A 14,879-nucleotide genomic window follows, 5' to 3' on the forward strand; every position below is an offset into this window, starting at 1 on the left:
GAGAAAGAAACAACATAAAAAAATAGTCAGACTACTTATCAGTTGTATAGCTTTAGTCTGATCTCATGAGGGCCGCAAAAACACAGGCAAAGGGCTGCTTATGGTCCCCGGGCTGCACTTTGCCCAGGTCTGCAGTAGAGTGTCAGACATAGAGAATTTGGGTTTTATAATGATATAATGGTGTGACTCGGCTTTGCTCTGCCTATGAGTTTGCTTCTTTCATTCCACTGTTCACTTGAGTGTTGAGGAAGGATTGTTTATTTTAAAAGGGTTGAATTGACTGAAGGATGAAGAGGATGATCACATGACTGGTTCACCATATTATCATTGTGAAAAGGGTTAGTTCAGACTTTACCTAAGGCTTCAGACTTAAGAACAAATAACCCCCAAGGTGTAGCATTACTAGGAAACCCCCACAGCTCCGGGGGGGAAGTGACACCTCTGGACTTGCTGTTTCAGCCGAAATTGGTTCTTGGAAGCACTTTCACCATTTGCGTCATTTACAAGGTGTGTGGACGTGTGTGTGTGTGTGTGTGTGTGTGTGTGTGTACTGTATGTGTCTCTGGTTGGGACTCACTTGTGGGGGACTTGGCAAAACACTATCCTTGTGAGGACCTTATGCCAATTTGGCTGTACCCTTCAATTCCAAGGCTCAGTTTGAGGAAGAAGGCATCAAAATGACTGGGTCATGATGATTCGGTTTAAGTTTGGTCCTAGTTAAGGTTAGTCATTTGTTTTGGATGGTTTAGTTGAGGATGAGAGGCTGGGGAAAGCATTATGGCAACGAGAGGTCCCCACAAACATGAGAATCCAAATGTGTGTGTTTGCTTGAAATGCCGCATTCGGATGTGTCTGCTATGTTGATGTGTTGAATCTCTTTTGAAATATTCACCTGTGATCCTCGTGACCCTCGCTTGTGGTCCCAGTCTGAGCGGGAAAGCATCTGTGAGGAGACAAAGAGACCGTCAGACCTGCATGTCCTGTTTCTGTCCAGCAACCCAGAGACAAGAAAAAAAGGAGGCGGCGCCAGACTCGTGATGCAAATGGTCGTGGGGGGAATGGAAACGCTTGTAAACGCAAAAATGAGTTTTGTCTATTTTCTTTCCATTAAGCTCAGACAGTCTAATGCAATTTCACAGTCAGGTTTGGTTTGCTTTAGCTCTAACTCGTAGCCTGCGGGGCGAGTGGAGGCTGAGCATTTTCGCGCTGTCAAATTACCAGCCACTGTGTCCTCCCACAGGCCCAGTAAACCTCACTTTCTTGGAGTCACCGCATGCATCAGCACAGTCATGTCCCACATTTCTGGGTAACGTGAGAGCCAGAATCCCTAAACCCAGCAGGATGCTTTTCAACACAACAGCGGCAAGCTCAGCATACCAGAAAAAAAGAGATAATTCAGGCGTAATTTAGAGTACTGTAAGAGGTCATTGAGCTCGGTCACGGTGAGAAAAAAAAACACGTCGGACACAGTGGGTTTCAGTCACTCGTCTGTCTGGACCCAAATCCTGATTTGTGGAGTGAAGTCCCGCAGAGATTCCAACAAGCGGGTCTAAAGATTTGCATCAGTGGAACAGCAGCTCATTCAGGAACCGGCACTGAGTCATGTTTGATAGTTGGGACTTTGTGATGAGTAATGCCATTATATATTTCTTATTAACTTGAAGCTTTAATGGTAAAGGAAAGGCTGTGGCTTGTGGAAGGATAGATCAACCTGAGAGGTGACTACATAAAACAAGTCTATCCTGGTCCAAATGTGTGTGAGTGTGTGTTCTGTGATGGACAATACAGCGTCATCAACATCAACTAATACATATGTAGAGAGTAGAAATTATGGGTTTTCATTCCGTGTATACAAAAAAGTGTGGGTCAAACGCCGCCGCCCCCACTGAAGCGTAGAAGTAGCAGCTATATCTGCAAATAATGAGGGATTTGTCAACAATTTTTGAGGAAGAAGAGCATGCTCATGTAAACGAATGAGTTGTTTTTACTTCTCCTCTGCTGTTTTTGGCAGCTTCTCTGTGCTGTTTTATGCGTCATCCCATGCCGCTTGTTTACGTTGGTTTAAGTTTTGCTTCACCTATTTCTTATGACGCTGTTCATCTTATGGTCAGAAGAACAGGGTAACTTGCTCAGTGGCATGATTGGAACATGCAACAGTTCGGTATTTCTTCTCCAATCTTCTTCTCCTTCTTTTCCTCTCCGCTTCTCCCTTCAGGCATCGCCCCAGTGGATCATCTTCCTCCATCTCACCCTGTCCACTGCTTCCTCTTCTCTCAAACCTACAAACCTCATGTCCTCCTTCACCACCTCCATCAATCTCCTCTTCGGCCTTCCTCTCCACCTTCTGCCTGACAGTTCCAGCCTCAACATCTTCCTACCAGTGTACTGGCTCTCTTTCCTCTGTACATGTCCAAACCATCTCCATCTAGCCTCTCTGACTTTGTCTCCTAAACACCTGACCACATGTGCTGCCCCTCTGATCTACTGCTTCCTGATCCTATCCATCCAGCTCACTCCCAGAGAGAAGCTCAGCATCTCCATCTCTGCTACCTCCAGCTCTGCCTCCTGTCTTTTCCTCAGTGCCACTGTTTCCAAACCATACAACATTGCTGGCCTCACCACCCTTTTGTAGACTTTCCCTTTCTCCTCCAATACTGAAGCTAAAGAGCTTTTTTTTTTTTTAATTTTTTAACCTGCATTCTAACAGCGTGAGGACAGGATCTACGTCCAGGGTTTTGAGTCGTATTCATACATGTTCTAAAAGCTGCATAATGATGGATGACCATCAAAAACCAGAACAGCTTCCTCTGGTGATTCCTCATTATCTGCAATTCAATTTTCGGCTCTATCAAACACACACACCGGTGCATGCACTTGATGTCAGCTGGGAAATAAAAGTCAGCAGGTAAACTGGCAGAGCAAGACGCTCGTGGAAGAGATGTCAGCGATAGCATTATCCTTGTCACTGCTTCGACAACAGGGTAATGGGATTATTGGAAGAGCTCCGGCACCAGGCTCTTGCATAGAAGCCGCTCTATTTAAAGTGTTCTGGTATCAGCTTGTGCCTCCCAGCGCCTGCATGTTTGAATTCAATCTACAGGACTGTTGCATCCAAACTTTTCACATTGAGCATAAAGAAGAGGCTAGACAGAATATAGGGGAACTACAGGGAGATGGACCAGTCAGCCAAATTCCCTTCTTCTCTTCTACTTTTTTCACTTCAATTCCTCCAGGCAACCAAAACTGCAAATCCTCCCAAATGGAGTTGTTTTTGTCCCGGAGCTTTGTCGCACCTACCAGAAAAGCAGTGGCCCCAGTTTCACCCACTGGTGGTTTCATTAATGTTGCCCTGTTATTAGGAGTAATCCAGGTCAGGCAGTGGTTTTCTATCACAGTGAAACCTTCATTTTTAAGAGACTCCTTGACAGGAAAAAAACATCTCTGCCTCGGAGAAGATGGAAGATAACCTTTCAATCTGGGCCTCTTTGATGCCAGAGTAATATGATTTTTATGATGTTGTGGTTGCAGATTTACTGAACTTTCAACGTCTAGATTGATGTGCGTCACAAATAAATGAAGAGATGTGATGCTGCTCCGCTGCATTTCAGTGCAGAGTTTGGGGAAGAGATTAATATTCTTCAGCAACAAAGTTTGGAAAATGCATCTATCAATATTAATCTATTGTTTCTGTTAGATTCCACATGGAGTCGTTCATCAGGGTTCTGCAGACAGCATAATAGCATGTTGTGTTGTGAAATAATGAACGGCCTGGCACTGAAGTAAATGCTCAGTGTTATTGTTTTGGAGTGCACGCAACATCCCCTGCAGCGTTCACTATGAATATTCCCAAGCAGAGCATACAAGCCATATTTACTGCTGGATACACTTCATTCATATCAGTCAGTGGGAGTGGCCTCTTTGTGCAAAGGGGGTGGGGCCTAAAGCAGCAGCGGCTGAAATCTACTACTTATAAATAGACAAAGACGCCAAAGATTCTTCATGCTAACAAGGTCACATGGGCCTGGTGCCTCTGCCAGCTATATAGGGGAGGAAGCAGGGGATGACTTGGGCAGGTCGCCAGTCCATTACAGCCCTCACGTGGACATTAACATGAGCTGGAGTGGGCAACTGAAGCGACAGGGCCGTGATGCATAAGAAAGACGGGATGAGGACGAGGAGTCTTTATCTGAAGGGAAAAAGTACACTAATTTAAATGTGAAGTAAAATTAGATTTGAGTATATACAGTATACGATCACATAAGGGACAGATGAAAAGAAGACAAATGAAATGAACCTAAAACTTGAACATCTAAAAGTCAAATTTGGAACCGAACTATAAAAGTACAAAATAAAAATGGCAGGTCGCTGTTAATACATGATCGGTTCTATAGATTTACAATGACTTCATGAGCAAGTCCTCTAGACCAAAGGTTCTTAACCTTTTTGATCTCGGGGCCCACCTTTCCCAGAACAAATGGGACTGGGACCCATTCAATAGAACTGATCCATTACACTGGATTTCATTTGTAATCACCAACCATATTTAATGTACTTACACATAAACAAATCAAAGCCTTGTGAAATGACATGATCTTCGCAAAGATAGTTATTTGTCATCGAAAAGGTCCAGCAGAACAGATGCAAGCCATACTCATCAAATTTGCTGAAGAAAAAAATGAGAAAAAAAATACACTTGATGTACACTTGAACTGTTGAGAAAGAAGATAAAATAAATGCTTCAACATGTGAACACTTTTGTTTTTGGGGGCACCATCACTTTAAAAAAAAAAAAAATTATTTTCAAGAACTTCTCCATAGTTGTCAACTATCACAGATTTGCAGCTGTCAAGTCAATTGACACACTACTGCCACCATGTGTGGCTAATGTATTAAAGCTGAGCATCTCACGGCCCAAATGTGTAAAGCAAAAAAACTTTTAGCAGCCCTCAAGGAGGCGCTCGCGGCCCGACCATGGGCCCTGTCTCTATGGTTAAGAATCAATGCTCTGGACGGCGGAAAAATCGAAGTGCCTTTGGAGAGCCACACACCCTCACAGAGATAACCTACAAATTGTACAGGAATAGAAACCAGGTTCCCGCCAAACACTCCAGCTGGAGCCAACCTGTCATGCTTGCTGTGAGGCTGCAGCATAAACCACTGGGCTACTGCGCTGGCTTACCTGGTACATGTACAACTAATGAAGAAAGTACTCACAAGCTGTTGTGCTCCATCAATTCACTTCAGTCAATTCTAAAGTATTCATGATGTGTGTGATGACTTGGATACCCCTGGGTCCAAGTCAAGTACGAGGGGTTGGCAGGTCTTCCATTTGGACTCAAAAAACACCTTGAACGAATATTCCTATTCAAAAATGTGTTTCATTTGACGTGCCGAAGCCTCTCAGCTTGAAAAGCTTATTGCATCAGTGTTCTTTAGTTTTCAGTTTTTCTCGTCCGTCACACATGCTTGTTCTCAGCAAAGGCCTTGTTGATCTAAGTCCCTCATCTGTCTAGTACCAGGGGGTTCAAGCTGTTTGCCAATGACTGCTTTCGTCTTTCATCCAAAACTGCCGTCTTGATCACATCTGTTGTTAGCGTCCCCCATTCTGCTTCTCTGTCCATCACCAACACTCTGTTGTCAGGTTCCTGCAGTATTTGAGGTTTGAACTGTTGTGTAACATTGATTTAAAAAAAAAAAAAATGAAATGTTGTGTTCAAGATCTGTCATCAGTTGGGTTTGAGCAAATAACATCCCTCACTGTTGAGGCAGAGTAAAAGTAGAAAAAAAAAGGTCCCAAATATTCATATTCAATGAGGAGAAGTGTGCTGTACAGCTCCTCTAGAAAGAGGCAGCCAAGTAAACTCCCAGCTTTCCTCTCGCCCCAAGTGTTAAGAGGGCAGTGGAGTTGGTGCCAGCGTTCGCCGCCATGTCCTGTCCAGCGCCGTGGCTGAGAGCCACAGCCCACAGCAGGCTGCCATGCCTCTGAGGTTCTGGGTAAACACCATGGTGTCAAAGCACAAACAATCCACTGGAAAATATTGTTGTTGAACTTGCTCCTGCAGCTAATGGCTAACTGCGAAGCACTTTTCTGTGGCGGTGAGGTGACAGCGGCAACAATGGTAATAGCTGCTGTAATAGGCAGTCAAATTAAGACCTGCAGATCTGCGCAGCAGAGTCGAACGCTCTCTTGCTCTCGACAACTGCAGACAGAAAAGTGAGGGAAATCACAGTAGTAAGACGATGTCTAAGATTTACCATTCATCATGAGGCGCTAAAAAAAATCAGGTTAAATTCACTTTAAATGTTGTGCAAATGTAACTTTTAGATCAGTCAAATATCTTAGAGCCATTTCATGTTTTTAACTACTTAACTACTAACATTACATGAAATGTTTCAGGCACTATTCGAATTTACTTTCACCTCCAGTGAGAATTCTGTATGTCTCATGCATTCAAGTGATTGTACCAGCAGTTGATTTATGACTATTCATAATTTTTGGTTAAGGATTCCATCATTTCTAATGGGATGGCATGTTAGTCAAGGATAGTTTTTCCACATATTTATTAATAAATTAATTGTCAGTTGAAGTGGTGAATATCTTGATAAATAAATGCAATTTTTAAAAAGAAAAAGATTTAACTGAACATAATAGCCATGACAAACATGTACATATATAGAAAAGTATGATGATGAATATGACAATGTTAAAAGCTATACGGAATGACAAATACACAAAACGAGAAATAAAAATAAATTAAAAAGTCCAAAATTATGAAAGAAAGACGACAAGATGACAATAAAGACACATCATCATTTTCAGGACCAGATTTATAGTTTCACTATGACGTCACAAGGGCTGCATGAGTACCAGGAAAGGGCCGCATGTTGCCCCTGGGCTGCATGTTACATTGATCCGATCTATTATTTTACATGTCAGATTTGTCTTATGCTGCAAACTCAAGCACCATTGTGACATTAGAGATTATAACAGCATATTAACCAGAATCAGACACACAAACATCCGTGTTTAAAGTTTGCCTCAGACACAGTTTCAGACATGTTTCTGTACATGAGGTGGAATGACGTCAGAGACGTCTTAGTTACGCCACAAACCAACTCGAGTGCATCCATCCGAGCCAGACGTACGCCTTTAGATAGCTGCAGCTGAGTTACACACATCTGCAGCTGTCGGATCAAATATGTGACGCTTCAGGGGAGGATCCCAATTTTGTCCTTCTCAGACTCCGTTTTGACTAGCAATAAATGAATCACAGATTTCTCTCATTGTTGTTTTGACTGGGCTGAATCCTGAGTGGAAACAAAGGCGAAGAGGAGCCAAGCTTGGGTGAATCAATGTGAAGGCAACTGTCATCATTAAAAGAGAGAAATGCATTTGTTTATGAGTGATCACTTTCTTGTGCAAATCCAAACATATATCGCAGTGACAATGACACACTCACAAGCCTGTCAGCCCTCACTCTCCCACCTCCTTCTTCCTCTCTTGTACTGAAAGTCTAACTCGCACATCTCTTCTCTCTGACTTCTGACGGCGGCGGCGAAGAAAGTAGGTCATATTCTACAAAGCAAATGAAGGCATTAGATATTTAGGGCAACTTTGTCATAATAAGGGCTGGAGAACATTTGCTGACGCCGGTGCTGAAGTATGTGATGCTCAGCTGTAATCGTGCGAGGCACCTGCAGGTGGAGATGTTCCCAGACTTTTACAGAAGCCGTTCAATCATTTGTATTGGACGTTCATCCACGAAATGTGCTCCTGCCGTGACAGGAGAGCTTCACGGTCCAGCAGCACACTGGTCCTAAAGTGTGAGTGTGCAGACTTTGTTTATGCTGCCGATGGAAAAACAGAGCTGTATAGTGTGATGACAGGTTTGGGAGAAAATTTTTACTCACTACTTTGTCGTACCTGAAGTAAACAAACTGCAACAAGTTTCAACAAACCCTGAATAACATATGAATTATATTAGAATAAAGGCAGCAGTTTTATTTTCTCTATGAGAGAGTTTGTCTCTTAAATTTGGCTGCTCATCTCACAGTATCCTATTTTCATCAATTCCTGCAGTATGCAGAGTGTTTTCAATCGAAAATCCACATTCACTCCACGATTTAGTTAGGATTTGCAACATATTTCTAGTTTCATATTCATTTCATATGATTTATTGTTTCAGTTCTGTGTTTTCCTGAACATCATTTGAGAAGAGCTCCATCGGGGCAGAACGTTCTTTCTGCAGTTCCGATGAGGCAACTGCAGAACGTTTCCTTTGCTTGACTAAAAATGCCCTCCATCTTCATCTACTTATGGCAGGTAGGCTGAATTATCTTCAGGCAACTGAAGACCAAACAGTGGATTAATGCTGTTCCTGAGGAGTGTAACACTTGGGTAGCTTTTGTTCAGGTGACTCCACTTCATCCCCAGAGAGCACACATATAAATCTCCCTCTCTCCTCTGGCCTCTGAAGCGGCGTATAGAGACGTGTTCCTATTCAGGCTGGCTAATGTTTTACAGGTTTTAGCGAGCGGGTCAGTCATCCTGGGTCATTTGCGTCATCGCTGAAGGAAAGGGAACTATTGAGGTGGGCTGCCAAAGCGGGACGGCCATGAGTCGGCAAAGAGGAACCCGCTTGTGTGTATGTAAAGATTAGCACACGCACACCCTAAGAGCTATTTGGCTTTCCCCGAGGTATTCAAGGGCCCGCCAGAAGAAAAGCAGTTGTGCATTAACATTCTCCTCCAGCGCAAATGTGATCTCATGAGCAAATTCACTCGCTGCAGCTTCCGTTGACCCCTCCTCACACTTTTCAAGTCCTTCATGTTTTTCAAGTGCAGCTAATAGGATATTGTTGTGATGTTTTTCCAAAGTGCATGACGTTCGTGCAGCTACGAGAGTAAAAGCTAAAAGGCTGCCGTGGCCCAGATAAAACCTCAACTGTGAAATTCTTTCGCACCGCAGTGACGTCTGTTGGGATGAGCAGGGGCGAAAGAAAGATGGCGGGGAGGACACACAACTTCATCTCACTCCTTTTGAGGGTATCATTAATTTCCATTTCAAGGCAAGTGAGCGTGAGTTCTGCGATGTGTTCAGTGCTAAACGCTGTTTTCACAGTGACAACACACTGTAAGTGTCCAACTGCCCAAGAGTATGAATTTGAATGTGTAATATGGTTCCTGATTTTAGCTGAAGAAAGAAGAAAAGACTCATAAAAAAGGCAAAAAGCTTTTGACAAACAAGATGCTAGATCTAGATGTACACATGAAATCTTGTGTTCACGATGGCCCGGATCAAGCCATGCCAACCCAGACCTCTTTACTGAACCTCTAAACAGAAGTCGTACACAGAACGCTAAAACAGCAAATCAATATGATGTCAAACATAAAAGGCATATTTTGTCCTCAAATCAAGTCAAGCAGCTGCCACTGTTACTGGTGCACACAAACCATCTATGAGCATCTTTAAACAAGCAAGTCCACAGTCTGGCACGGGGGCCAGATACGGCCATTAATCCGATTTCATTGGGCCATCAGCCTCAGTTTTCATTTTGTGGATTTCCCTGACAACTTTAAATAAAAAAGCAAAACCAATGTGATGCTGCTACTACACTGAGTGCCAAAAGATGAGTTTGGTGTCGGTTCACGTCAGTTCAGGATAAATATATCTGTGTTCACTTAAGATAATTCATGGTACTGTATGGGTTAGAGTTAAACTGAAACTGTATTTTTAAATGGTTAAAAGGATGTCAGGCAGGTGGGTGTTAAAGGGGGCGTATTAATACATAATAAAAACGTGAATAAAAAGTGACTCCAAAAGACAATAAATTTATTTCTTTCACACCCCTTTATTCAGGATTATATCATGACAGAAACACCATGAGACATGTACATTTTGTTGCCAATACAAGATAAAAAATATAAAAATAAAAATGAAATGAGCTACGGACATGCTTCCCAATATGATCCACCAGAAAGGGACGCACAGTAGAGGCAGATGCAGCCACAAACTAGGTGGAAAGAATATTTCCATGACGTGGATATAAACTGGACTCTGACCACAACAATTTGAGCATCGACAATCAGACTTGACTCCCAATAGAATGACAAAGAAAAAAATGCAATATGAAACAAGAAGGCTACGAGTACAATTTCTGAGTACATATTTCTATGATCGATAATTGTACTGTTTAACTGAGAGCTTTTGGCTCATGGATCATGAAATCAACAGGGACAACCTTGATCACAGTGGTTGGTAACTACAACAAAACTATAGATGAAGATGACATGAATTGTATTTAAACTTTTTGCTTTCATGACCACTTCAACTGTTGCAGTGCATTATGAGGTGTTTAAGGAAGTGACATTGAGGGCCATATTTGGCCCTCCAGGCTTTGTGTCATGCTTATCAGATATGAATATTCATGTAAATCCCCTCTAATACATAGTAATTACATTTTACATTTGAATAACTTACACCTTCTCGCATCACATTATGAGATTGCTTGTGAAACATTACATACAGTGCATTCTACATTCCACCAAGAATGGATTCTAGTCATACCACTCGCTTGTTATATTATATAATGTGACTGAGAGGAGCAGTTATTATACAGGGGGACACAAATGAACTATGAATAAACCAATTACATGTTTATTTTCAGTTAATTATGCTGTTAGTTAGCGTGAACTTTAAGTGACTATTACAAGATTAAATCTAGTCAATCTTAACAACACAGTAATGACTATCTTACAAAGATGATTTACTGGCTAATATGCTGCGAATACACATATGAATAAGTAGTTTATTTAGGGTTATTGAGGGTGATAAGTGTGACCAGTTTAGCTAATGCTAATGAGTCTTTTTTGAAGACGCTATAACAGTCAACAATATGATATTGAATGCCATAGTGACTGACAGCAAACAACAACAACAAATGCCATTATACAGTGTGACATTACAGCCGACGAATCTGGAGAATGAGGAAGGAACAGAAAACATTCTCCATCTCGGTTTGTATTTTCGACTGAAGTGCAGTTGAAGACAAATATGTGAGGAGTAGCGCCATCCCACCATCACGCCACACTTCTAACTCAACTAATATTGCTTGTTTACACGCTTCAGCTGACTCCCTGACTCGCAGCAGTCCTGGATAGGCACATGCAGCTGCTCAAAAACCAGAGGATCTGGTGGGGCAGTCCTGGCAGCCCAGCTCCAAACAGCATGCCAAAGCCATTAGTGTATAATGGTCCAGTCAGGATTACTGCTGGTTCCTGGAGAGCCCAGAAGGGAACACAGTCCTCACTTGTTTGTTTGTTTTACAAGCCTCTGCACTCTTCTGTCAGCAAGGTGCCAGCCGGCTTTGTGTGTTATAATCCACAGTGGAATAAGACATAGCATGTAAACAATTGCGGGAAATCTCTGGCGAACAGCTTAGATTGTTTTCAGGTCATAACGGAAAGAAATGACCATTTTCACTTGAAAACTTCACTTAGTTGTGACGTCTTGTAACAGGCCTGATCAACCCCTTGCAGCTTGCAGGTAAACTGTCCAAAACATGTGAGAGAAACACACGGTACACAATACGCATGTACATGTTCAATAGATTCACATTTTGAAAACAGAAATATGTCGCCGGGCAGCACGGTGTTATAGTGGTTGATGCTCATAGCGGGTACGTTCGAATCCAGCTTGACTTTGGATGTGGAGGGAATTTTTAGGTTTCCTCTCACAGTCCAAAAACATATACAAAGATTAAGTGATGTGTACGTCTCAGTGGTTGTCAGTACATGACATGACATGGCCTGTACAGGCAACCTATTCTCACTCGCATGGCGTAATGTATCGACATTGGGAAAGTGGACATTTGCATCCTATACAAGTAACTTACGACCTCAGCCGGCACATGCTTTTAAAAAAAAAAAAAAAAATTATTCAGTGTCTGGCACTGCAGCACGTAGCAGCCCGGCATTGCATACGACAGTTACGGCAGCACAGTATCCCAGCATCTCACGCTCACACAGTGATCTACCACTACAGTAGCACCTATAACCCTCGCCTCTGCTATTTTGAATGGCATTCGACTCACGTCCAATTTGACTTAGGACCGATCCCGGTCATAAGTCGGATGTTACTTGTATTGACAAAGCCTTCAGCGTTGCATGTAGACACACAGGCATGTCTATGAATTCCCTTCCCGTATAGTATTATATGCGGGACAAGGAAATGCACAGAAGCTAGATTTTGAATGTCACTTGCTATTTATAACCCTTTATGTGGCTCTCTTAGTACCAGCCATTTGACTGGCTTTAAATAGCAAGTGACACGTTGTTGCATGTAGAATGAAAGGAGCGGCATCAGCATGGCTTACCATACCCCAATCTCTGTATTTCTTTTTAACATGTCATGCTCCCAAGGAAGGAAAAACACTTCCTTCCATTGAAAGCCTAATGCGTCTTAATGCATCACTGAAGACTTCCTTTGGTGTCAGCATAGGACGCAAAAGTCCACTTTCCCCACGTCCATATATGACGCCATGGGAGCGAGGATGGGCGAGGATGCCTCCGCCCTCTTACCCTTTGTCTCAGGGATGGGCTCAGCCTTTCACTAAGTAGATGGTCGGTAGGGTGGGGCATCAAGAGCCAGATTCCATTTAGAATTATTAAATAACACATTGTTTAAAACTTGGACTGTGTTTGAAAGTTTGATGCCGTGACTGATGGAGTTTGACACCCTCGATTCAAACCACAAGTGTAATCTCTTTTTTCACTGGCTGGTTTCCAAGTTCTTGATAAAATAAAGACGTCATTAAGATAAAAAATGAGCGTGACTTCACCATGACCATCTATCAGCTCAGAAGTTCAACTATCAGCCACTTGGGCATCATCCAGATCGGCTCTCATTACAATACAGAGCTGGAAATATTGATTCATGAGTCTCCTTAAAGGCCATCCGTCTCATTGATCATTTTCTTGATGAAATTCCAAACATGAGGAACTAAGTTGGACAGAGAGCCAAGCCACATTGTTGTTAGCGGTCAGTGTTCTTTAAGTGATGCACATCTAATAGATTTGTTCACACAGGGGCTGGGCGCTGCAGTTCCACTATAAAATGTTTTTATGAAGCCATAAGTCTGGCTGGAACGGGCGACAATATTTCTTTCGGAGGAGGCAGCCTACGTCATGAAAAAGTTAATGGCCAGGGGAATAACAAAACAATTTGGATGAGTATTCTCATGGGAACTGGAGCAGAGGCTTCAGTAGAGAGAGAGCTGGATTCCAGCGTGACTATCACTCTCATACTTCGCCATCAGATAAAATTCAAAGAGCGAAAACGTGACACCGCAGAGTTCATTCGGAGGCAACGTCTGGAATCTGCGCACGCACGCCACTTTCAGCACATACATTATATCATCTTTTATTCACATGCCTGACTCAGCAAGGTCCGTGTTGCTCAGCAGCGAGTGGACCACACACACGCACATGCACATTTACCTGGTTGTTTCAGCTGCACATAGAACATTTGCAAGACCATCAAGATTCCCACAGGACTCCAGTAAACGGTGCGCGGCGGTTTACATACACGCTTAAATCACGGCGCTACATCTTTTATAAATCTCAGCTGGGGACGCGTGAATGTTTATTTTCAACACCGCTCGTGTACTGAGAGCTCGTGTTTGCTTTTGTGAGCGTGTGATCATCCGAAAGTGTGCTAGCGCTGACATAAATCACGACTTCCTCTTTCTTCAGGTGGAAGGACCCGAACTCTAGAGGAACCACAACGCTATGGTGAAATCCTCGATGTAGGAATGTATGTAGGAACACACACGCAATGCAAACAACAAAATATTGCCATTTCCATTTAAGACGTTCAAGCTTCCGAACTAGTCTTCTCATACATGATTTTCTCATATATGATCATGGTCCCAGGTCAAATGTTCAGCTCTCCCATAGATACTCGCACAACAGATATATCACAGTACAGCATGTTGACATAGAAGACAAGTGGACATGTACATTAAATTAAGAGATAAGTACAATACATTTTGTTATGTTATGTTGTAGGAGCAGGAAGCAGCTCCTTCTGTGCACACTGAATTATTTGCAGTGTGTTTTGAATGCCAAAAAAACAAAACAAAACTCAAGATATAATTTAGGATGAAGTTGAAAGAAATCACCCTGAGGTTGTCTGATTCAGAGTCACATACCCTGACAAACACACACACACACACACGCAGAGCTCCAAACAGCCACTTGTGTTTACCTAGCCATGTGACCGAGGCGACAGCTCATGACGTCAACTAGCATTCCAAGCATTCATCGGCCTCAGTTCTCACTGATAGTCCCGTGCAGTTTCATCATGAGAGCTGAGAATTATTCACTCGGTCTGTTTTTGTCCTCATTTTGATTCTGCCGTTAAACTTTGTTCAGCGTCGGTTTATAGAACATCTCTCTGCTTCTTGTCTTCCTGTTCCACTTAGGAAATGAAAGCTCTGAATACTTACAAATGGGCTGTCTGGAGGCACACAAGGAAACAGTAGCTCACTGCATGAATATGAATAAATACCTCAGTTTACGACACAAGTTCAATTCCAGAGCAGTGTTGAGTTGTGTTTTTCCCTGAAGACACTCAACAGTGATGGGAGTCAAACTGTCTTCTCTCACTCTTCAGACTTGTTAGAGCCTGGCAACATCCCTTCATTATATATTTTTCATTGTATATCAAGTATATTTAGTTGGCAACAGATACTAACAACTGAAATAGATATTTGAATTAATTACGGGATTATGCTGCTGGCATCCATATGAATAAGCGTTACAACCACGTTCTTCCCCTGAAGCATGAAAATAAAATGTGTTGCGTTTGATTATATATT

At 42.5% G+C, this 14,879-nt stretch overlaps 1 protein-coding gene across 1 annotated transcript in view; it reads right to left on the bottom strand.

Annotated features, from left to right (window-relative positions):
* Window positions 1-14,879, bottom strand: part of LOC128770426 (cGMP-inhibited 3',5'-cyclic phosphodiesterase 3A-like) — an 87,819-nt gene that overhangs the window by 38,310 nt on the left and 34,630 nt on the right. The window contains exon 2 of the mRNA XM_053884855.1: window positions 893-943. Coding sequence (XP_053740830.1) covers window positions 893-943 — 51 coding nt within the window. The remainder of the gene's footprint in view (window positions 1-892; window positions 944-14,879) is intronic.

This window comes from Synchiropus splendidus, chromosome 14 (genome assembly GCF_027744825.2).
Source record: "Synchiropus splendidus isolate RoL2022-P1 chromosome 14, RoL_Sspl_1.0, whole genome shotgun sequence".
Lineage (NCBI taxonomy): Eukaryota > Metazoa > Chordata > Actinopteri > Syngnathiformes > Callionymidae > Synchiropus > Synchiropus splendidus.